Genomic DNA, 26515 nt, shown 5'->3' on the forward strand with positions numbered 1-26515 from the left:
TTAGCCATTACATTTTTATTATCTTTTTTAAATTTATCTTATGATTTGGACACTTCATTAAAATTCCATATTCATTGTGTTAAGTTAAATGATGCAAAGAATGCAATTATAAAATGTTTATCTCACTCTGTAATAAACCGCAACTGTTACAATCATTACAATTGTTTTATGGCAGTGCGTACATTTAGAACATTTAGAACTATGATTAAACTGAGCAGAGCTACCCGTACATTCAACAGCATATCAGCTTCGGGTTTTTGACAGACCATCGTAATATTTAGACTATATAAGAATGCTGATGATGCCCGTTGTTTGGCCCCCTGCTATATAACGTTAATGATTCTTTCACAAGTCTGTCCATAGTGTAGCATGTGGAATGCCCCTGGACATCCCATCTGTCCTCTGCACCTGCATGTTTGGCAGTAGCCTGCATAATATGATAGATGGGAGTTCCTCTAAATAGCAAGCCTGCATCAGGAGGCAAGCACATTAAAGATTAAGGCCTCTCAATAATTCACATGACAATGAAAGGGCAGCATGGCCCCTCCCATCAGGTATTGTTAAAGGTTAAATACAAACAAGGCAGGATTGATGGACTGGATTCAGCAGAAGAGAGAGGTGAGCTTAGGACCTGGCTGTCTGCTCGACAAATAATAAACACCAACAATGTGCCAGAGTTCACTGACAGCCGAAATGTTATGAGATACAAAGATGTTGCTTACTTCACTGGGAACACTTAAACCAGAGATTTAACAAATCTAAAGGTCCTTCAGTACTGCTGTATTTCTAGAATCATACATAAGATCATTAAGTATTGTCATGAGCTTTAAATATAAGTCCATTTAATCAAATAGTTAATAGAGCAATTAAGAAACTAATCAGTGAAATTATATACACTACTTATTTTTCACACATCTGGTTTGATTTATTTCGTAATCAGTTTTTTAGTTTGTTTTTTTTTTCTTATTCTTTTTCTAGTTTGGTGCCAGAACATGTAAAAATTATTAAGGATTTTGAGAAAAGTACAGGCTTTTGCAAGAAATCCAATGTATTGTGCTGTTTGTACAAATTGTTTTGAGAATGCACTTACTGCTTTGCAAATATTAAGGATGATTTGAGAAATACTCCAAAGCAGCTGAGAAAAACTGTAATCTGGACCAAATCTCTAACTCTATTTGCAGTAATGCAGGATCAAACTTGCATGGAACCTTCAAAATTCTTTACTGTTGCCTGTAGACAATCAATATTATACTACTTTCTTTTAATGCTACATCCCCCTGCTGCATACAATTTGATTCATCAGTCAAAAACATCTTCAGAAAGCAGATGGGTATACCTGGGACCCACTTGTTTTTGCCAGTTCTTTGCTGATTGCACTAATATACATCTTCAGATGTCAAAGAGAAGTAAGCATTATGTGTCTTTCATCCACTGCATTAAGTTTTTTTGGCCAAGCATTGCATCTACAGTCCACAACAATGCCTGTTTATTTATGCTTTTTTAAAATAACTTGAACAGCCAGCCTGCTTTGAAATCTTTGCCTGGGAGAGACCTTACTGTTACAGTATAACTACACTGTGTCTTGTTGCTGTGCTCAGTCTTGCCATGGTGTATGTCCTGTGACATGAAACTGTCTTCCTCAACCTCACCTGAGTAGCAGAATTTAGCTGTTCCTCCCCCAGTAATGACTGCGTTTCAACCTACATATAAAATTGATGATCATTAGCACCTGCTTGGTATAAATGGTTATTCATTCACCTGACTTTGATCCTACAAAACCCCTGACATGTGCATAAAGAATGGAAAAACTAAAGTTTTAACACCAAATATTGTTCAGATTTGGATCAGATATCTTTTTCTGTTTGCTCAATTTTGTATATTGATAAAAATAAACAATTCAGATATATATATTTTGAAAGCAGTCTTATGTTATAGTATTTCTTCACACACAAAATCCTACATAGTACTTTAAGTAAAACCGATCATTCAGCTTTCCCTTTACTGAAACCCCTTTACACTTTGGTTTTGTTGGATGTCTTATCAGAGCATCCAGTAGACTGAGAGCATGAGATTGGCTCATCTCGCAGAGCTGTACCACAAGCAGAGAAGCAAAAAGAAAGATTCGTACTGTTTGATACACTTCTCTGCTGCCATCAGAGAACCACTTCACTATTTCCAGATTTAACATGAACTGAAACAGACTGTAATGCACAGAACCGTAAATTTGATTGTGGATTTAAAATCCTGGAACCAGAAAATGGCTGACAAGTGTGCATTTTTACAGTTTTTCTCAGTTGCTTTGGAGCGTGTCTCAGATCAGAAATAAAATGAAAATCATTTGTGCTCATCATAAGAACATTTCTTGTAGAATATATTTTGATCAACATGTCAAACAACTAATAATGTAGGAAACAGCAGACAATTGTACACAATCAATTAAATTAATGTACTAAAGCATTTGCAATTTGATCAAAGCGATGAGAAATGAGATATGATGTGACTAAATGACATGGAGTTTGAACAACTAGTTTTGAGAATTTTATTTCTGATCTGAGCAATGCTCCAAAGCAACTGAGAAAAACTGTAATAGTGTGCTCAATACTAAGAATTATAGGCAGACATTTTTATCATACATGATTGGTATCAGATTTATTCTACAGCAGGACAATGGCACCAAACATATAGCCATTGTCATTATGAACTCTCTTTAGCATAATGAAGAGTCCTGGAAGTGATGCTTTGGCCCACACAGAGTCCTGATCTCAACAGCATCTAGTCTGTCTGGGATTATTTGAAGAGGCAGAAGGATTTTAGGCTGCCTACATCCACATCAGGTCTGTGGATAAGTTCTTTAAGATGTTTGGAACAACCTACCTGCTGAGTTCCTTTAAAAACTGTGTGCAAGTGTGTGTACCTAGAAGAATTTATGCTCTTTTCCCGGCAAAGGTTGGTCAAATATTGATTTGTTTTGGAGTTCTCTTCTGTTCATTTACTTTCCTTTTTGATAATGAATAAACATGAACTATTAGCATTTCTGTTTTTGAAGGCATTCTTACTTTGCAGCATTTTTTCACACCTGTTTCTGGAATCAGCACATTGTCCCCTGCCATATGATGAAGCAGTAATTTCTATGCATTTTTTGTAATTAAATATATCAGGTTAGCTGTTGCATTACTGTTTCCACTGGCTAACTTTCTGTATCACTATAAATACTGCGAAAATGGGTTATTATAAGATATCCAGTCAAATGGCAATTATGACCCTTATCTATTGTTTTTTATATTGTATTTTATTATATATTGTATTAAAATCGCAATTTAAAGCTATTTAAACATCAGGGCAGAAAACGACAGTGATCAAATTGTCTTGATGTGGATGTTTTAACATTTTATATGGCTAAGCATTTTATCTGTTTTTTTATCCACACTGTGTTTTCTCTCTTTTTCCACCCACAGCATCTTTGATTAATATTGAACTTAAATGGCAGGAGTTTTTCCTCATCATCTAGCAGTTTTCACATGTTGACCCAAATAGCGTGTGGGAGGTAAACAATAATGTTTGCCATGCAGGGTGTGTAGTATAGCAGGAAAGTCTGAGCTTTACATTTTAGTAAAGCTGGGATAATTACTATTGTTAAAATTGCTAAAAGAAAACTGAACTGAGCATATACCATTCTATTTGGTAGCAATTTAGTGATTTAAGCACTGCTTATTTGGGAATGAAAGAGGTATGTGTACAATACAAATCAATGAATTGTAGGTACTGAACGCTGTTAAAATTTATGATTGTTACACAATGTTGCTTAGATTTATTTGAGAACCCACAGAAACAGTTAGTGAGGACACTTGCATGTTGCATGTTCTTTGGATGATGGAGGCATGGAAGGTGCAAATGCACAGTAAATATTCAATATAAAACCTAATTTACTGTGGTAAAACTGTCATTATTTTTGTAAGACTAAATGATGAGAAAATAATGAGACTGATGGATTTAAGAATTTCTCAATAATACAAATGATTTTTTTTGTCAAATGGCAAAAAGAGGCTGATGCTAAATTTATGCCTGCCCTTCATGTGTACTAGATTTTCCGAAAGTGACTCTCAGGCTCAGTAAATCAGACTGCAAAAGTAATTTGCATAAATAAACTGCCCCGTAATCTTCACCTTTAGGTAAAAATACCCTAAATTAATTATTAATATACACATGCAAAGGTTACAAGAAATTCTATTTTTCCCTCTGTCAGTAATTAGCTTTTCCCAGGGGTCAAGTAACATTTTTTTCACATTCAAACTGTTAGGGCTTCATGTTAGGGCTTCAGTGCATACAGATTTCTATCATGTAAGTAATATGTTTTTCACCCTGACATGGTGATGAGCGCTGTAATATCTGTTTACTAGTGTCGTCAGGGCAACGATGACAGTTTCCTGTTTCGATATCATACAGAAACTGAATTCTATTGAATCACTGAATAAACCCATTAATTAAAGCATAATCTATATATAGAACATGCAACCTGAAGCAAAAAACAAAACAAAAAACTAACGAGCAGAGAAAGAAGCTACAAATTGGTCAGGTCTTCAAAAACAAGAATGCAGAATTTTGTTTTTGCGCTAGAAATAAATGAAGCACTATTAACACAATTCAAAACTGTAGCTGCTATTTAACTTAATGCAATGAAAGAGATTAAGAATAAGCAATACAGCTTTGATTCAATATTGTTTTTTTATTTTAAATCTCATTGAGCCATGTCTTTTGTATCTCTACAGAAAAGCATATGTAAATCTATGTTATTAATTAATAATATATTAACCTATTTTGTCCACCAAACCTACAAGTCCAGTAGTACAGTAGGCATAGAGAACCTGCAGCTTAATGTTCCTTTTCTTTTTTAAACCATGTCTGGAATTTTGTATTTTTTTAATCTTTGTATTTTATTCTTTGTTGTTGATTTCAAGCATGTGCGAAACAGATGAGCAGAAATTCAATTGTCTTCCTTTGGGGTCACCTTGTTCAACAGGATAATGTGTGAACGTTTTTATTAGATAACCGTGAAGGAGGAGACAGATTTGATTACATGTCGATACACTTCTGCTAACCACCTGGATAATTAATTTCCTTTTGCACAAGCACATTGTCAGGGAGATCTACAGGCTAATGAATTCTGATCCCTCAATCTAAAGCCGTGACTTTGAGTTATCAGAAATGACCCTGGCTGCTTCAGGTTGGTGTAACTGACTAGCAGCACAGACCAATAAGTAATAACTCCATGTATTCAAGAAATGGACAAGAAGAAATCATCTGTTTTTGGTGATATAAATTTACTAATATCTATACTCTATTTTAATTTATTTTTAATTTTACTCTATTTATTCATTATTTTTCATTATCTCTGCTTTGATAGTTAGCAGAGAGTTTACATTTATAGTTATAATGAGCAGGCTGTATTTCATCTTTTGGGCAAGTTTATCTCACACTGAGGTAGGATCATTTCTGCAACATTAATTTTACTGATCATCTGTCTCATAACACTAAAAGATCCATAAATGAAGCCAAACTACACCGTAATAATCCGTAATAAATATGGATGCTTTATGCAAATGTGTGTTTATTATTAGTGAAACCAATACCAATGTGTTTGTGTTTGTGTGTGTTTTGAACATCTCGTTTTACATTTAATCCCCATTTGCTGTTCTAATAATTTCCACTCTTCCAAGAAGATGTTCTAGTAAATTTTGGAGTGCAGTTGTGTTTATATTACTGCTCATTTAGTTACAAGGTTAGTAAAGTTGTTAGTAAAGTCAGGTACTGATGGATGTGGAGGCCTGGGGTGCAGTCAGCATTACAATTAATCTTGAAGGTGTTTAATAGTGTTGGATGCCATTTAAGATGTTCCACTCCAACCCATGTAAATTATATCGCCATGGAACTCTCCACGGGGGCATTGCATTGTCATGCTGAAACATATTTAAATCTCCTAGTTCAAGTAAAGGAAGAATTAATAGTACCACATCCGAAGACATCCTATACAATTGTGTGCCTCAAATTGCCGGAAAAGACAGGTGGGTGTTCTAATACCTTTGTCTATGTAGTGTATATTGCATACATTGTGTAGATTACAGTTTTTCTCAGTTGATGGAGCGTTTCTCGAATCATCCTTAATATTTGCAAAGCAGTAATTGCATTCTCAAAACAATTTGTAAAACAGGACAATACATTGGATTTTTTTGCAGAAACCTGTACTTTTCTTTAAATCCTTATTTGTGTCAATGAACATCTCTTTCCCTCAGAATGAAAAGTCTCTTTGTCATTGTTCACAAACAAAATCATCAAAATGTTTAGGCATGTCAGTATGATGGTGCACAATTTCAGTATTTCTCGATATAAACTATGGTTTGGGTTTCAGTGATTGAAAATGCACAAAGTTTCAGTGATTGAAAATGCACTGTTTGGCATCTATGAATTTCAGCAGCACAAATTCATTAATTTAATTGCATATTTAATTTATATTGATTGTAAAAGACCGGACAGGATTCATACTTTTACTGTACTGTACAAGTGTTGATTCATTTCTTGGTTGTTCATTTATTTTCAGAAATTCTAATTCTATGTTTAGCGCTGTCTGTATACACTTTACAATTGAAGGTTTACAAGATTCACCTTTGACCTGTTTTAGAGAACTAGATGATTATTGGTTGAACTGATGCCGTACACTTTTCTTCATTAGTGACATTCAAGATTTATCTGCACAATTAATCAATTCAATTTCAAATTCAAATTTTGCATTCAGGTGAAACCAGTATATATTTTTAACAGCATAACATAAACAACTGTACACCTGTACCTATACCTGTACACACATCTTATACACCTCTCACATGTTTGATAAGAATGAATGAATGAATAAACGAATGAATTAATGAATGAATGAATTTTTTTTTTAAAGATTTTAAAACTACAGTGGAACCTCGGAGCTCGCGAGGGTTAGGGACCAGACCGGTCATGAAGTTCAATTTTCGCGACCTTTGATACGCCTTCCAACCCAGTAAAACCCAAAGAACACTATACGAAAACGATTTACATGAGTAAATAACACTATTTCACTCCATAACACTTAAGTATTAGACTATTTTAACAATACTTTATGTAAATTAACAGCAACTACAATGCTTAATTAAAAAAAAAAAAGTACAGGTACAGTAAAGTATGCAGTAGAGAAGTACAGAAAATACAGTACAATAAAGTACAGAAAATACAGTAATGGGTACTCACTTTATATAGTATCCTGAGGTGTGTTTTAATGAGATAAACCTTGATTAGAAATGTTAAAACTAGCGTTTTAAGCAGCTCGCGGTTGCTCACGCGCCGATCTGAATGAGAGTCGCCGGTCGGAATGAAAGTGGCGAGCATGTGAGGTCGCGAGCGCTGAGGCCGCGAGCTCCGAGGTTCCACTGTAATCCATATGTGCAAAGATTGACACACTATTATAACCTATCTAGAGGTCCACTCGGATGCTTACAGACACACATACACCCTTCACTTAGCCAGTGTTTCTGCATGTAGTGCTTTGTTTCTGGACTATGATGTAGTTTGTGATGTGAACATTATGCACCACCAGTTCAAGTCAAGTCAAGTCAAGAAGCTTTTATTGTCATTTCAACCATATATAGCTAATACTATACATAGCTATACATATATACATACAGTATATATAGCTAGTACACAGTGAAATGAAACAACGTTCCTCCAGAACCCTGGTGCTACATAAAACAACAATCACAGAAACAGAAATCACAGGGCTAAGGACTAGTAAGTGTCCGCCACATAAAGTGCATGTGTGCAACCTGGTGCAAACAGTGCAAAGACAACACACGACAGTTCAAGACAACACAAGACAGTGCAAGACAACACATTACAGTGCAGGACAGTGCTTTCCTCAGCCTTCTCAGGAAGTAGAAACGCTGCTGGGCTTTTTTGGTGATGGAGCTGGTGTTAAGTGACCAGGTGAGATTATGTGCCAAGTGAACACAAAGGAATTTGGTGCTCTTGATCTCCACAGAGGTTAACCGTTGCACCTCCTCTCTGTATGCTGACTCATCATTCTTGCTGATAAGACCCACCAGGGTTGTGTCATCCGCGAACTTTATGATGTTATTTGAACTGTGCATTGCTACACAGTCGTAAGTCAGCAGACTGAACAGCAGTGGACTGAGCACACAGCCCTGAGGTGCCCCAGTGCTCAGTGTGATGGTGCTGGAGATGTTGTCTCCGATCTGGACTGACTGAGGTCTCCCAGTCAGGAAGTCCAGGATCCAGTTACAGAGAGAGGTGTTCAGGCACAGTAGGTTCAGCTTCTGGATCAGGTGCTGAGGAATGATCGTGTTGAATGCTGAGCTGAAGTCTATGAACAGCATCTGTACATAAGAGTCCTTGTTGTCTGGTTTGGACGATACGTAAACTGCATGGGGTCCAGTGCGGGTGGAAGCTGGGTCTTGATGTGCCTCATGACTAGCCCCTTGAAGCACTTCATCACGATGGGTGTGAGTGTGACGGGATGATAGTCATTAAGGCAGAAGACAGTAGACTTCTTCTGCACGAGATTGATGGTCGTCATCTTGAGGCACGTGGGAACAATGGCGCTGCTCAGGGAGATGTTGAAGATGTCGGTGAATACATCTGCTAGCTTTTGTGCACATTCTCTGAGCACTCTGCCAGGAATGTTGTCTGGTCCAGCAGACTTCCGTGGGTAAACGCTGCATAGAGTTTTCCTCACTTCAGCTGTGGTTAGACAGAGCACCTGGTCTACCAGTTGCTAGAAATAGATCAAATTAATTCCTGGCAGTTTTATTTTTGTATTGTGGTGTGTGTCCTCCAAACCACAGCCTGCCTTCACACTGATGACAGTCCAGTCCTAAATCTTTAAGGTCATCCCCTCAGTTATTCATTACTCTCCCCTGACACAGAGTGCAGTGAGGTGGGCTCATATAAAACAGTGGAGCACTGCTCGTAGTCTCAACCTGATTCCTTTGAGACTGTACAATAAATAGAGTATGTTCTCCTGCCTCTAATTCAAAAACCAGCTTTCAAAAATGTAGCATCAATGGAGACTTTCATTTTGACATAAAAGCAACAAATATTTTCTGAGATCCAGTGATGCCTAGCTCAAACTTAATTTTGCCTTTTACACATTGTTTGCTATGATTCATACAGAGCACTTATACATTTTTTTTATAGTTTTAAAGTTTTTGCAAAAATTGGAGAGGATATGTTTTGTGAAGGTGCTAGCAGTGCCAATATGTCAACATCTGTGCTACTCTATTGGCTGTTATTATTTTATTATATATACAAATTAAACTCTTAACCCGTTTTTTAAACAGTAAAAATGTGGGCCTGTCAGTGTGGAGGAAAAAAAATACAAAGAGAAAATACAAAATTATAATTGGCCTCTAAGGATTTATAGGAAAGGGTGGATGTGCGGGATAATAATGTTGCCATATTTTGCTTTTAGGTTATCAGACAGCTGCTTTATTTTAAAGCTATTTTAATGTTTCAAACTCCAAGTGAAGCAATTCCCATGCTAATAAACCAGGAGTTAATTTGCAAAATGTATTCCTGTAGTCAAGGCTGCTATTAAGTGCTGAATATGCTGCTTTTATTTTAATCATCCAAGTTGTATGCTTATTTAAAGGCTTTATCATGTGTTGATGTCACGAGAGAATCAGAAGCTCTTTTGTACGATTTTTAACATCTGACAAATAAGGAACATTTGGGCATTTAGGGTCAGGCTAGCTAAATATACATTGGTTAGCATTTCTGGCTGGATGGACGGACGGACGAATGGATGGACAGATGGGTGGACGGACAGACAGACAGACAGACAGACAGACAGACAGACAGACAGACAGGCAGACATAGGTAGACTGGTCGATAGATAAATACAAGTCTGGTCAGTGAGTTTGTTTGTTGCAAGTACTGTATATACTATTTAAGCTTTGAGTGACTTGAGTAATAAACAGTCACATAGATTGACAGTTCCTTAAGCTCCCTGAATGCAGATGATGAACAGTAGCTGTGTCTCCTCCCAGCTTTGTCCATCGCTATTTTAAATGTTTCCTGTGCTGAATGTGTAGATGCTTAATTCAACACATGCCAGGCTGATTTGAGCCCACCAAAACTGCCTGCTAATCATAAACATCCAGGATATGTTTTTGATGTGAAGTTAGAGGTGCATGAGCTGTAACTCATGGAGACATAAGGTTTTTGAGAGTCACCTGTCTCCCCTCATTGTGGGTTTAAACCTGGGCAAAAAGCCACATAAACTAAGGTTTGTCTGACTAAAGAAGTTCTCAGACTTCCTTTTTGTCCCTTATCCCACCCATCTCTGTCACACGATATCTACCCCTACGGGATGGCAAAGGCTAACTCTGTTGTTCATGGAACTCATTGTAGCACAGTTGAAGGAAAATACTATCCACATGCTTACTAGGATTGGTTAGTGTCACCACAGAGAATGTGCCAGCAGAGACAGTTTTAGGTTTGAAGCTTGAGCTATATCAGTACTATAGTACTACATATATTACTATCATTTGAGCAGAAAAGTGTTTGTCTGTGTCTGCATATATATTATCCACCTATATTGCCAAATGTTTAGACAGACTGCATTCTAGAAGGTTGCCAAGGTTCTGAGTTTTATTGTTTTCTACTGACAGCAGCAGACTGCTCCATCACAACCAGTGACAGTAATGACGCAGAACCACAATAATTACGTTAATGAGCAGTTGTGGCCCAGGGAGTATGTTAGCAGATGTGTTTAATGATAAGGGCATGTGCTTCTGTGCTAGGAGCGGAGAGGAAGTAAATTATGAGGCACTAAATAAAATGCTTCATGAGAGCATCCTGTGGAAACACGGACTTGTGACATATAGTACACACAGACTTCTCTAACTGAGGGATTAAAGAAGTAAAAGAAAAGAGTAAAAAAGTCTCCCTTTGTGTAGTGCAGAGTCCTTTGTGACCAATTGTGAACAATGTTTGACATTGGGTTCAGGATGTGAATCCTATCTCCAGGAACATACGGTGCTGTTCAAAAGTTCACAGTGCTTTTTCAGTAATTGCCTCTCTGCAACTCTTCTGTAAGAACTGATCTACAGCTTTAAATATTCCATTGAATTTAGAACATAAATGTGCACCATTACTGAAAACAATAATCCTCTCAGTTGTTTATATTGCACAGAATAGCAGGATTTTAATGGGGCTATATAAAGTGACTTCTATTGCTTACATATTGAGGGAGAAATTTCAATCACTGCAATGCACAGATAGATTAACCTACTCTGATAATGCAATTCAAGCAGAAATTGGCAAAAGCAGAAGAACAAAACTGAGTCAGAAGGAAAGTTGAATGGGGTTACAATGAAGTACGAGGGGCACACTGGGATCCTGTTAGGATATGATGCCATCTTAGAATCTTAGGTTCTTCCATCCCAGGGCACCCAGTCTTTATAGCAGTGGGGGAATCCAAAACCAAACATCCTGCTTTGCTCTAAAGTACCATATAAGAAAATCTTGCACCCTACTGGTAAAAAAGCCCAAGATCAGTGCTCAGTTTTAACATTTAAGACCAAGTTCCCATGATCAAAACTAAAGTTCTGTTGTTGTTTTTGTTACTGTGTAACATTTCAACAATAATTGGCTTAACCTTAAAGTTATTTGTGTTTTGATAAGACTAGAGAAAAGAACTGTGTGTTAATAAAAACACTGGTTTATTAGAAAGAAATGCTCAAGACAAAATTGTGAAATGCATTTAAAAGTCAGAAAACTAGCAAAAAGGTCAAAAACCTTACATCAAGCTAATAGCACAACCTCCATATAAAGGACTACTTTAACTTTTTTGCTTTAGAAATGATTTTTATCTGGACTAGGTCAACACCAGCTGCTCTTCATTACCTCGGCCACCCTTTACCTCTTTATACTGGATAAGCAGGTGGTCGTCTCTGTCACTTGTTCACTGTAAATGCTCCTGCTAACTCTGACACAAATCCCACCAGCTTAATTATGGCTAGTTTAATTATGCTCATGCGGCTCCACATTTATTAAAAACGGATGTGTTTAGAAATTAACAAGGAAAAAAAAATCAACACTGCACACTCTACACTGTCAAAGGAAGGAAATTGCGGAGACGGAAAATGACCTATTAATAATCCATTTGCATTAATAGCTTAGATACATAATGCTTAGTAGCGTTGTAACAGGATTCCAATAAGTCCGCATTTCTTAAAAGGCCATTTCTTCATCTTACATTAGCAGTTAGGTTGATGTATTTGATTCCAGACAGACTCTTTTAAGGCTGCATATACTGCAAAAAAATTGAATAATAATTACCTGTACATTCAGTTATTTTTTAGCAAAAATACTTTGTATTATCGGGTTTGTACTAGAATGTTTGCACAGTTGCAGCATCCAGAAAACAAAATGCCTAGTGAGATAATCAAATTTTTTAAGCTGTTTATGCTGCCAACATCCATTCATTTTTCTGACTATTTTAAGTGATCCTCTTGGAGTTTAATTCTACAAGCTAGTAAAAAAACTAATTTTTTGTTCTAAAATTTGAATTTTATCATAATATAATTGAATGGTTGAGGTAGTTGTCTCAAGTGGTGGTTCAGATCTAAAAGCTTTGCGCTACAGATTAGAAGGTCAACTGTAGTGGATCATATTTTGCATACTGCAAAATATGATCACTTAGCTAATGATGCACTCAGACCACAGATTTACTATAAATTTATCATGAAAATTTACACTATTGAAAATAACTTTGATACCAGTACAGGCAGAAGGAAAAAAGGTCATGTAGGCCAAGGAGGAGGTTGATGGATGTGGTGAGGGAAGACATGCAGCTGGTTGAATTGAAAGAGGCAGATGTAGAGGACAGGGGGGTATGGAGACGGATGATACGCTTTGATGACCCCTAATGAGAGCAGCCAAAAGAAGAAGATTGTTATTTATTTTAATTTTTTTTACAATATATTTGGCAGTAAACTGTCACAGTATAGACCACTGAGGAATTACATAAACTCCCTGATTTCCCAGAATCCACACATCATTTAAACAACCTGTACCCATGCTCTCATCTAACTACAATCTCTGCATTTCAATCAAGATTCTTGCTTTTTTTTTTAATGAATAAAAAAAAAAGATTGATTTCTAACAATCTAGAAGTTTCAACCCAAATGGTCTAAATAATATTTGTCTGTAATAAAAAAAAATGTTAATGAATGAGAAAGGACGACACATGACAAAAGAAAATGAAGGGATTTGCTTCTGGCACAATGTGTTTTTGCTTTGTGTCGAGTTCATTTAGGTGAACAGGAACACAATTTTCGGAGCTTTAATCATTTACAAACACATCAACAAAAATAAAAAAGATGAATCTTAATGAAAGTTATTAATTAAAGGTCATGTCCATTTTTTATTTTATTTTTGAGCACAAATGAAAAATATAAGCATTTACAATTCTGTAAATAAAATAACATCTAGCAAGATATATGTAAGTATATGTAAGTGTAATGTTGCATTAAACTGTCCTTACAGACATGATAAACATCTCTTTTACACATCCGGTCCTTTATTTACACACTCTTTACTACAGTTCAAGTATTTTCTTTGTTTGGTTCTGTACATTTTGGTTTGTTACTACTGTATATTTCTTTTGTATGTTTGGGTTTGTTACATGGTTGGCTATTTCCCAACTCACACAATGCCATTATGTACACAGAGGACAACTCTGTAAACATTCACATACTACTCTAGTATATATGTAGAAGCAGAAGTATAAATCAGGCCCAACAACTCATTTGGGAGGCTGCTAATAATAATAAGGTCTAGAGTAAGTGCTCATGGAATAAGGTAGATTGTCACATGGTCTGGACTTCTCTGCATCACAGGGATAGCAACAGGTTTTCTGCAGTCTAGGAGTACCTTACCATTAACTGCTTCAGTTTATACATCATTTTGTCAGACAGAGAAGCCAACATATGTCCAACCTGCCTATTTGAGTCATTTTGTGTTATTTAGAGCTGTGCCAAGCTTTACTGCTCAAGTTTTTTTCTCTGTGTCCTGTTAATGGGCCCTGCTCTGCAGAGCTGCTAGGCCATGCTGTGGCACTCTATTGTTTTGTCATTTACTGACCCCACTCCTCACCCTCAGATCATTAGCAGGACTGTATGAAAAACGGAGCTGAGCGATGGTTAACAGTGGCACACCACTGTCATCTTATTTGCTTTGATAAAATTATATTTGCTGTCACCAATTTATGGAGGTGTGCTGGAGCGAAACGTTTAGATGACTTGAATTATAGTTTAGCAACCCCATGAAAAGGAAAAAGCAACAGTAAGCAGCATGTTTAATGAAGCGAATGGATTTTTATTGTCCCTGTGTTTTGACACTTAAGAATGGAAAATGTGTGGGTGGGTGTAATTTCCATAGGAACAAGTATTTCTAAATGCCCTCTATCTGAACTAATACAGTGACTGTTAATGTACAAACTGTAAATTCCATTAAGTAAAATGGGGCAGGGTAATGCTGTTCTTTCAGTAAAATTAGGCTATGAATTCTGTTTCATAGCATTTTATGTTACAAGCACTGTGTTAATAATGACCATTTAGACAGCTTCAGTGTGGCATTGTTGTACATGTGTCTGTGTTTATCATCTTATTTTAGTGTAGCTAGCTGCAGTTTTGCAACATTTAAACTAGTGCATTCTGTGTATTTGGCGCAGTGTAATTTTTGGGTTTCAAAGTCTATTTACGCTGTACAAATGTTTGCGGACACATGACCATAATACCATATGTGCATTTTGTTTTTGAACATCCCATTCCAGATAAAATCCTAGAATCTGGACTGTAGTGACTTATTCATCCACAAGAGTATTAGTGAAATCAGGTACTAATTCTGGGTAAGGAGGTCTGGGTTGGCAGTTTCCAGTTCATCCTTCTGTTTGTTTAGGGATGGGGACAGAGTCTTGTGAAGTTCAGAGAGTTTTTCTATTTCAACCTTGGCAAACCATGTCTTCATGATATTGATTGTCATGCTGGAACATGTTTGGGCTTCTTAGTTCCAATGATGTCAAAAATTTAAATTGCCCAGCATATAGACACTATACCAGACAAATAGGTAATGGTAAGGTGTCTGCAAACTTTTGGCCATGTAGTTTGTCTTAGCAAAACTGGCTAGCAAAAAGAGTGAATTTTTACCAGAATTGCTGGGAAATGGCAGCTCATGTAATGAAAGTGGTATTTTAAGACAATTATCCTACTGTACAATGTGGCCAATTGAATTATTATTTAATGCCCATCCAGCTCCAGATTTCAGAGCTTTTGTATTGAACAATTTACATGGGTCATTATATCATTCAAACATTATCTGTAGTGGATATGTGTATTATTATTTTTTTTTTTCACAAGTGAACTCTGACAGTGTAGAATTTCACATTTAATTTTCAATGGTATGCTCAACCAATTGGATTTTTGCCACTCAATTCCACGGTCTGCAGTCCGGATGTGGATTTGTCCTTCACTGCTGCAGATGGGCATGTCTTTGAGCCTACATATGAATGCTAAGAGATGCCCTTTAAATGATCCTGTGAACATTTTATGATTTGAAATAAATATAAGTAAAGACATCTGAAGTAAAAATAACAAATTTGGACGAGTTAGCAAATCTTGACAGTATACAGTATAAATAATAAAGATGGCATGATTTATATGCCACAAAATGTTTCTTTTTGGTTTTTTATTTACACCCAATATCACTGCAAACTTTTAATTTCTACTTAACTGCTTGACGACCCAACTTCCCATTTGCTATTGGCCAGAAGGTGTTTTATTCACTTTAACAGCATGTCTCTAACAGCTATTAGGCACATAGCTGGTTTGTATGAATGTGCTTACTGTTAGGAAAAAATTTTTTATGTTTATGGAAAGAGACACCAAGTAACAGTCAGAGGTAATGCTGTTTTTCAGGTGTTTGACTTACCGTATTTTGCGGACTATAAGCAGCTACTTTTTTCCCACGTTTTTGAACAATGAAGCGGCTTATTTATAATTTTTCCTGGGTTTTTTCCGGTTTCACAAACTTTAAGCCAAAAAACTGTGCGACATAACATTAGACCAATGAAATTTCAGAACAAAAACGAAAAAATGCACCTCACCTGTGTTCTGAGCTGCATGGCATCGGGAGAAAGAACTTTTTTCTTAAACGCACGACGATGCCAAAAGATAAACTCCTGAGAGAAATAGTTGTGAAAGGAAGGAGGAAGACAGTGAACAATGACTTTCTTGTTAGGCTACTGTTTGGATACAAGCCGTTGTAACGCGTTGAGTCAGGGTGAAGGGAGCGCTCACTAACTCTAGTTGCAAAAGAAATCATATAAGCACAGGCAGGTTTCCAAAACTCATGCTTTTTTATTATTCTTGGCAACAGCGTTACAGGTTGGTCAAAGAAACTTAGAAATAAGCATCAGAAAATAATTAAGGAAATATTCCTTGGTCTTGCACACATGCAGTAATAGCGGAAAAATGCGGCGCCAGGCTATTCCCAAAATACCGCTATGATCCTAAAGGAAGCGCAACATATTTCACCCGTTACACCATGTAACAGACACTGTCTTTCGTTAAAGACAGTGTAAAGTTCATTAGTTTCAATGTAGACACCTGCGGCTTATTTATGTTTAAAATAAAAATCTTTGTCAAATTCAGTGGGTGCGGCTTATATATGGGTGCACTTTATAGTCCGAAATTACGGTATATATATTTTTCTTAATACATCAAGGCAAAGAGAAAGGAAGGCTAAGCAAATGGGAGCACAACTCTTTACCTGATAAAACATAAGTAGTAATAGAGACATTCTGTCCATCACATTAAATATAAATATAAATGGATAAAACGTAAGACATTTGTAAATCAGTAAAAATGTAATTGTTGCTCAAATGCTAAGGTAGTTGAGTAGAAACTATAAACTATGATCACTTTCCTATAATAGCACACCCTGTAGTGTCAACTATAATCAATTGTTCTGCAATTTAAACTCGATCAATGCTTGTTTTCACCTTGGTGTTCAAGGGAGTCGATAGAAGAAAGGCATCTCCTAGAAAGTCTACATACAAAAGCTGATGTGTGAAACCTCTTTTCTCATCAGATGTAACCATGATCAACACGTCAGTTTGGATAGTACTTATATTACTTGGACTATTTCAACAGATTAAAAAAAAAGGCTATCTTCGCATCGAACAGATTTACATAGGCGTGAGATCCCAGAGACACATCAGTAGTTTGTACATGTACCTCAATACCCATTGCAAAACTAATCCAATACAAATAATGCCAAATATAATTTCTATTTTAGCCAGGGCAACTTTTCAGATCAAGAGATTAAGAGTTTATGTATGTGCAGTTTATTATTTATTGATTTGCAGTGTAGATGGGTTTGGTGTTGGCAGACCACATCTGCTGTGTTGCTGCTGCTGAGCAGGTCTGAAGACTGCTCTGTTAAGCATGTTCAAAATAGAGATATTTAGAACCATGCTGCTGCTGCAAAAGGTGGAGTAGCAGTAGCTATAGGTGGGTGGAACAAAATATCCAAAGTGTGCTCAGAGATGGCAGCTGGTTAAAGAGCGAACCAATCAGTGCACGTATAGAGTTCCTTGGCTAAACAAGGCATATATTAGGGATTTTTCATCAAATTTTAAAAGTTTTATTTAAATTTAAATGTTATGTTCAATCACCATCACGTCTCTGGGATTGTGAGCTCTACCATATTTCTGGGCAGTCTCCCACATTGCACAATTCTCAGTAACTGAGGTTAATGTGAGGTGGCATGAAAGGCTGTCTACAGTTGAGAGAGATTTCCCACTCATCATTGTCCTCTCAGACTAAACCCATCACACTCAATCAGCCTCAATGAGATCTCATGAGCTGAAGTGGCATCAGAAAATCACTTCACGCTTTATAATTGATAGCTCACCCAAATGAGGATGTATATTTAATCAGGTCATGTAATATACAGGAGTCTTAATAGACCATTCATCTCTGTTAGTGGTATGGCACACTGCATCTCCTCAGAGAGGATGCCTGCAGACATGTACCTGTCACCAGTGCACATACTCTGCTCTGACACACAGACACAAATCAGAAACATACTCAGAATCAGGAAAAGGGCCTTGCTTATCAGAGGCTTTAATATTTTTTTGCAGCTACTTGAAGCATGAACATGTCCAAGTGACCAGAAGGCAAGGCATTTAACAGAGGAATGGTTTCACTAGCTGTAGACATCTTGTCTGAACAAGCTGGCAGTGATCACTTCTGCTTATCACAAATCCACCAGGGCCAAATCTAAAGATAGCAAGCGCAAAGTCCACTTCACTAAGCCAGTACAGCTTAGCAAACTGGTATGTGCAGTGTTAAGGTTTGCAAAGGTTTACATGTCAAAAATAATATAAAAAATATAACTAAATAGCCTGTAATTGAAATGCACTGACCGGTCACATTAAAAGAAATACCTGGACACTTGCTTATTCAGTTATCTTCATGTAGATTCAGGTCAAGAACTTTAGTTCATGTTTAAATCAAAATAGGTTTTGGTGCCAGGCAGGCAGGAGTTTACACAGACTGAATAGCAAAAAACACCTTGTGATCAGAGGGTACACCTTGTTGAAAAGAGAGACAAGAGGAGATTGCCCTAAACTGACCAAAATCTATAGTAACTCAAGAAAAGTACTCTTTACCAGGAGCATCTTCCCTGGAGATCAGCTGTTTCTGAAATACTCAAGCCAGCCTGTCTTGTACCAAAATCCAAATTATGGTAACTGAAGCTTTTGACCTGTATCTGCATAATTGTATTCATTGTGTTACTGCCACATGATTGAATGATTGCATCACTGCTTAAATGAGCAAGTGAACAGGTTGAGCAACAAAAGTACAAAATTGCACATTTTAATATTCAGGCCTCAGACCTAACTATAGACTTACAAACAATGCAGGTGGTTAAATATGCAGGGTGGAATTTGCAAGTTGATTTCTCATGTGTAACATATATTGTGGGTTGTAAATACACTAGGTACAGGGTGAAATATAATTTGAGTTTAATATTATATACATAAATATTAATGCAATAATCCCCGGTATTCTACTAATTGGAAAGCATTTTTCATCTTTAGAGCGTCTTAATCAGGTCCTGCTAATTACATTGAACAAATTTTATCTAAAAAAGAAACCAGATTTACATAGATTTTTTATATACAACCATAAAATTTGTTATTTACTGCAATATCTTGCATACTATGGTCATGTTTTCTGGATGCATTACGTTATCTAAAACCCTGACAAAATTGGATAAATTTAACAACTCAAAATCGTGAATTTCCAGCTGATTATGATGGTAATGTGAATAATAATAAATAATAAAATCTGCTCAGGTTTGATGTGGATCCATAGCAGGAATAGCTGGTATGAGACAACAATACACCACATTTTACACAAACATTTTACGTCTCATTTATACCCGAAGGCAGTTAACCTTAAAAATGACATTGGCAGATTTTTGCGATGTGGAAAAAACTGAGGTCCTGAACAAATCCGGGTAAACAAGCAGAAATCAAAGTTTAGGACTGAACTAGGCACCCTGGAGTGAGGCAGCAATGCTACAGTACACATACTGACATCCTGAGCATGGATTACTGTCAGTCCTGTCTAATTGCTGTCTGGTCATTGTCCTCTACTGTCTTCTCTGTGATTCTAAACACTTCAACAAATTCACACCTTACTTGAATGGGTCTGGCAACATGCAAGCTACAAATTAAAATCTGAGTAAAAAAAATGGCATCTGTTATCATGGGTAGATTTTTGTTTAGTGCAAATAGACTTCCTCTGTGTCCTGATAAAGCTTAGATAATAGGATTCATCTGGATTTCTTTTGCAGACTGGGAACTTTAAGTATTTTCTAGGCTATTTTAGTGTTTACGCTCAAAATGCACAGAGCCCGAAGCCATGTAAATATTTATTTGTTGTTTGGGTTGAGAGGTGTCAAGCCTGATAGATAGTCGAGTCCCCAACTTGTATTTATTATCTGTTCGATAGTGCTGTTAACCAATCCCATACATTTTGGAATCACAGTCTTCTTACTGCAGGCCATTAGCTATAACCCACAATTGGCTATGATCACATGTTCTCTCTATCCGGCATATAGGCTCTGCTCCAGAGGATCTAATGTGGAGCATTAGCACTGCATCTGTTGCAGTCCAACTGGTTGCCAGCTAATCCCTGCACCACAACAATTGGTCTTTATGGTCAATAAAGCTGCAAGGCCACCCGCATGCGAGGCACCGTGTATGATTTAAGACTGAGCTCGTAAACTCTGCCTCCAGTGGCCCCTCAGTATTAGTCTAATTGAAACGGAAGCGGCAGGATGATGATGCTATAACAACACAGCCCCGCTGTGCTGATACGCCAGTAATAAAGCAGAAATGGGACGGATGTCTGGGGTGGTGCAACGATGCCTCATTGACTCTGCAAGAAGAGCATTCCCTCTCTCGGCACTTCGATTAGTTAGCCAGCAGGAGAACAGCCCCCTCACTACATGCCCTGCTAGCACCGCTAGCAAAGCTCTTTAAGTTCGTATAAGAGGAAGGGACTGTTTGAATGCTATGCATTTTTTAAAATCAGTTTCAGGAAGTCTATTTGAAATATGAAGATTCTATATTAAGGATAATAAGTGTTCTCAACACAGTCTTTATTTGGTGTTTTGCTGTGTTTTTTGGTCAATTGCTAGGCTATTTCTTAGATGGAGAAGAAAAGCAACACTCCAGAGCTGTCTGTAACAGGAACAGATTTGCAGTGATTTATCAAACCAAGGCTTTTTTAGAAAGGTCATCAGACTCCAACCAGACTTGAGACAACAATAGCATTGATTATATAGATCTCCCATGTTTTTAAACAATGCCAGAGGGATAGTGACCCAGACACTTTCCCACACCACCAGCAGAATCTTAGTCACCTTATTTCTAGTACTGTAACTTCCCGGAGAGTTCCTGATTCCTGAGTTTTTATTTTTTGTAATAAAACACATTTAAATAAAATAGAACCATTGAACAAAAGGGTCTATAATAATATATTATAATTATATTAATAAGTTATAATAATATAATATAACAGACATAACATCTTTAATAATCCTAATGCCTGCACTAGTGTTCTGCAGCTGTTTTTAATCTCTGTGCAGGCATATATCCATGCATGCATAATACACACACACACACACACACACACACACACACACACACACACACACACACACAAACACACACACAAACACACACGTATATGTGACTTTATTTTAGCAGTCCAGAGCATACAATGAAAAACAAATACAGACATAGCACATTAGTGAGATATAATCCCTGTGATTGTGACTATATCCCTGCAGCTTCTCTTGTGAGTTAGCATTGCCACAGAGATAGCACTGTAACACAACACTTTACCTCTTACTCGCCATGGTGAAAGGTAATTAAAGTGTGGTGCTGGGTGCACTGACAGATGGAGGCAAGTCTGAGGTCATCCCTGAGGACCAAGTGCAATCCACAGTGTAAAATTCACTGCATCTCTTCCCACTTAAACTCTAAGAGGCAACAACTGAAAATGCTTAAGTATGACAGAGCCAGGTCAAAGGTTGGGATTTATTGACCTATTTAAGCCTGTGAATATCTTATAGCCCAAGGTGAATCTCACAGTAGCACAACCAATGGCAGATCTTTGCTGCAAATTTCACCAGTTACCAATAAATCAAGTACAATACATTATGCTCCAACTAGCGAGCTGTAGAATAATCCATAGTACAGATTGCAAATGTTGTATTTAGAGGAGAATAAATGTGTAAAACAAATTTGTATTGGTTGTTAGTTAAAAAGGTCACTGCCAGATCACCCTCAGTTCTGGGTTTACTGGGATGTAGGCTAGGATAAAGTTGTGCTAAAAATGGAGAAAAAAGTTTGGTGTATGTTCATTAAAGCTTCCGCTGTGCACCTAAGAATAAGTAACAATTTCGACCTGCATTCAGCTCTAGCTACAGTCACAGCTACTGCCATTTAGGTTTTTCCATTTTGAAGTTCTAGTCTGTCTGGGGACTTGTTTTAAATGCAGAGAGAAAGACAAATCTAAAACTCTAAGGAGCAAGGTGCGAGTTAGACAGATATACCTGTTTCAGCATGGGAAAACTTCATGAAATGAATTTTCCAAGTGTCTGTTTTGTGAGCTAAAACGGCCTTAACCACTCTGGAAAACACCTCCATTACAAACAGTAAATGCATGCTTCCAGTGTGTTCAGTGGAAATGTGTTTATTTTTGTTTTATATTGCTTCATTTTGTCCATTATGGACAGTGCATTTTTAATCCATCATCTTAGGAGTCTAATGGTTGCCTGCATGCATCCCAGCATGTCTGTTCTGTGAAGAAACATATTGCTTAACATTTGGGTGTATTTATCTTCCTGGGGACACTCGTGCACAGCAGAATAAGAAAGGATGTGCGAGAGAGAGAGAGAGAGAGAGAGAGAGAGAGAGAAAGTTTCTTTGTGCCATGCTGGAGAATAGAAAAAGGGGATGCACAAAAGAGATGAGTGTCTGTGAAAGAAAGCACAAGGTCGAGCGTGGTGGGATGTAAAGTCTATTAAAACCAGTTGACAGTTCATCTTCCAACATCTATAATATTAAAAAACCTTGGAAGGTTCTTGCAGGATTAAGTAAGTGCTATAGATAGGGATAATTGTATTTACATGCCACTGCATATATGAAACACTTCAAACCGAATCGTGTATAAAAGTATTTCAAATAAATTAAAAATTGTTATTCATGATTCAATATATATTAAGCTGTTTTGACATTCGGTATAATGAAAATGTGATGATTAATGAAAAAATACATGATTAAAAGACTTAAAATGTTGTAATCATCTGACCATATTTCCTCTGCAGCATTTGTTCTGAGCTGTAATTTTCCCGAGCGTCCAGCCTACGGTGATGTAACTGTCAGCAGTCTGCATGCAGGTGGAGAAGCTTATTTTTACTGCTTTACCGGCTACCAGCTTCAGGGTCCCTCCACCCTCACATGCCTCAATGCAACAACTCCGTACTGGAATGGAAAAGAACCCAGGTGTCTCGGTGAGTGAAAAACCAACCCGCCCACAGACCACAAACACCCCCAATCATGTTTATGATTTTAATGTTTATACATTGTAAAATCAATCAGTACTGTGAACATGCCCAATAATTGTTTGTACACCTCATGGAGCAGATGTAGAATATCAGCTGCTGAAAGTTACTTTCTCCTTCAGCCCAGTGTTCCAAATGTGTCCTTTTCAGTCAGAGTGTGAACAAGGCCAATTATGTTCCATTCATTCCTTTGTTCAAGTTGCATCATAATTAACTGGCTGATAAAACCTGCTTATTTCTGCTTTGAAAATATAAGGTTAGCTGCTTTGTAACCTAAATCTGTACCATGTAATAGTCACTTCACCTTAAACATCCTTATCTTCTCAAACAGCCTTTTCTTTTAACTGAGATGCATTGTCAATCAGTCCAGCAGCTGTCTCCTAATGCATACTTATTTACACCACTGTGTAGCAATCTTCTGAGTGCTCAGTAGCAATTATAGACTCCATTTGTGGCTTGTAGCAAACACCCACAAGACCTTAGTTTATGTGGATACAATGTCCTTTGAGCTTTTGCTTACATCGAGCAGCACTCAGCCCTGAGTGTAAATATTTTGCCAACACAGGTATAATTTGGAGACCACCTTTTTATACTACCTCTTCCACTAATGTTAATTGGAGCTGATCATTGATTTTGGCTGTAATTGTTTTAACCACTACGCATGTGCCTGCAAAGGGTGGACAACTCTTCTCTGCTTCAAGGCAACTGCCTGTATGACACGGCCGTATAAGTAATCTGCCTTTAAAAGAGAATCCTAAAGAAAGTTTTCTTCGTTCCTCTCTTTGATTCTAAACAGGTTTGCGAGCTCGGTTTACCTGAAGGCAACCTGTTTTGATGATGGATCTCGTTTAGTTGTTTTGGAGGTGCAGCATCGACTGCATGAATAGCACAGATCCAGCTACAGCGCTGAAGTTTCTCATTTCCCCTATTGATCAAAGGGAAGGAGTTGAAATGTGGCATTTAAGGAGAATGCTGTTGTGGTTCTGAATGTTACTTTGGCACAGCTGGTTTGATTACCGTTCCGCTTTCATTAAGCTCTGTCTGCGTGCCTAACATTCACTTAAATGGTTGTGACACATACCCTCTCCAATAACCTTTACTACTTTGAAAAAAATCTGCCATTGGTGTGTAAGGTCTATCGGGGTGTTATGATAGTCAGTTTATTTAACACTTGCAGTTTTGTTTCATTTCTTCTCATTTTATGCTCTGTCAGTGAACTGGGTGTTTAAAGGTATGTTTTGAGTTTAGAAATCTAAACATTTGGTCGTCTGGAAAACCGAACCTTTTGGGCTGCCAGACAGACTTTGACATTTCTAATTAAAAACTTTTCTAAACTTGCTTTGGCTTCCTGTAAAGGGCACATTAGGTAGATAAGGAGCCAGGTTAAAAAAATAGCAGCAAAAAACACTGAAGGCTATGAATAAAGGTGCGAATAAGGATAGCTATTGTTATCATGGTCATGCTTATTTAATTAGTCCATTTATTTATTTTAATTTAGTAACCTCTTTGTTCTTAACAGGGTTCTGTAGCTCTAGAGCCAGACCATTAAGCCTTCACCCAAAGTGTTGGTGTCTTTCAATGAAACTGGAATGGTTCTTGAAATGCTATTTTCTATCAGACTTTAGAGTACTATTTTTGATTGTTTTACAGAGTTTTCAAAATAGTATTAAAAGTAAACATTTACCAAAGTCAGCAACAGACTTGACTAATCAAGTATGTAATTTTTTATATCTTTCAACAGCGGCCTGTGGTGGAATGATGAAGAATGCCACATTTGGCCGTATTGTATCTCCTGGTTTCCCGAGTAACTACAGCAACAACCTGACATGCCACTGGGTGCTGGAGGCTCCAGAAGGACATCGGCTACATGTTCACTTCGAGAAGGTGGCTCTTGCCGAGGATGATGACAGGTTAGTGAATCAGTCATTATTATTACACTGTTTTACAGACACAATCTGTAAAATAGCATTTTGTTAACTCTTACATGTGATATAAATCAATCATTTTTCTAGACATTAGCTCCTCCTTTAAAAGATGAGGCTCTTTGAGGCTGTGTGTGTTTGATATTTACTCTTTGTAAATAATAAAATATGATCACATTTCCTGATGTAATAAAATAGCAGCAACTGGATGCTGCTCCGGGTATTTAGAAAGGGGACTAGGTTAGTTTTATTTTGGCAAAATCTTCCATTTTGCTAATGATTCAACTTTTAATAAGGTCACTTGCTGCTCAGCTAATCAGGATGAAAAACAGGCAGTAGCCAAAAGACAGACTCTGCTGCCAAATAACTGCCTTGCTTTTTGACCAGTTCTGAGAAATTGCCTTATCAACTGTCTTCTTTCTGCAGATTACTCATCAAAAACGGGAACAACATTGACACCTTGACGCTCTATGATTCTTATGAAGTTGAATATTTACCTAACGAAGGCATCATCAGCACCTCTAGATACATTTTTATCGAGTTTACAAGTGATGGCTCTGGCACTAACACTGGAGCCGCAATCAGATATGAAGGTATGGTTATATCCTCATCCTTGAATAACAAATTCTCGACTGGGTTACGCATCATCATGTTCCCTCTACTACCAGCCTTTTTAAGGCTAACAAGTCAGGACTGTGCTCAGTGGGGCCAGGCTTTTTTTAAACTTTTGAGCTTCTAGAAGCAGTAATTGCCCCAGCTGAAAAAGTCTTCTGATTGCTATTTGGTGCTTTATTTGAACTGGCCTCATTCTTTTGAGGGCCTCTGGCACTTTACCCTGATGATCCTGCAGACATAGTTCTGTAGAACAAGCGATCTCGATCTTTCATCCTTTCCTATAAATTTCCAACTTTTTAGGAACTAGCCAAACTTTAATGCTCCAAAAGCTTCTTGGCCCTGCAATAGAAACAATAGTTCTCACTCAATTGACCTTAAAGAGGTCAATGCTGTCTGCATTAGAGCAAATGAGATGTCAATAAAACAAAGCTTTTGAATTGTAGTAACTGTGTGAGGTTTCAGCTGAAAGTGTTTAAAACCATTTTATTCCTTGAATATGTCCAGGTGTGCTTATTATGAAATACATTTTAGTACCTGAATCATCATCTAATCAGAAGAGCCTAATCTCCTTTTCCACAACACAATCAGATTACACTATCGGGATTTGGCTAATGCACTTAAACAATACATGTCATATAAAGTCTGAATAAATAAAATCATCCTGTGGTATCGTTCATGAAAGGCGTGTCGCTTCCTCATGTAACACGATTGACATACCCGCAAGACGT

The 26515-nt window shown here is 37.2% G+C and overlaps 1 protein-coding gene across 8 annotated transcripts in view; it reads left to right on the forward strand.

Annotated features, from left to right (window-relative positions):
- The window catches only part of sez6b (seizure related 6 homolog b), a 159372-nt gene that overhangs the window by 109741 nt on the left and 23116 nt on the right, over positions 1-26515 (forward strand). For all 8 annotated transcript variants that reach the window (XM_046862682.1, XM_046862680.1, XM_046862679.1 and 5 more), the window contains exons 5-7: positions 23014-23199; positions 24992-25160; positions 25599-25765. In XM_046862682.1, coding sequence (XP_046718638.1) covers positions 23014-23199; positions 24992-25160; positions 25599-25765 — 522 coding nt within the window. The remainder of the gene's footprint in view (positions 1-23013; positions 23200-24991; positions 25161-25598; positions 25766-26515) is intronic.

This window comes from Silurus meridionalis, chromosome 12 (assembly GCF_014805685.1).
Source record: "Silurus meridionalis isolate SWU-2019-XX chromosome 12, ASM1480568v1, whole genome shotgun sequence".
Taxonomy (NCBI): Eukaryota; Metazoa; Chordata; class Actinopteri; order Siluriformes; family Siluridae; genus Silurus; species Silurus meridionalis.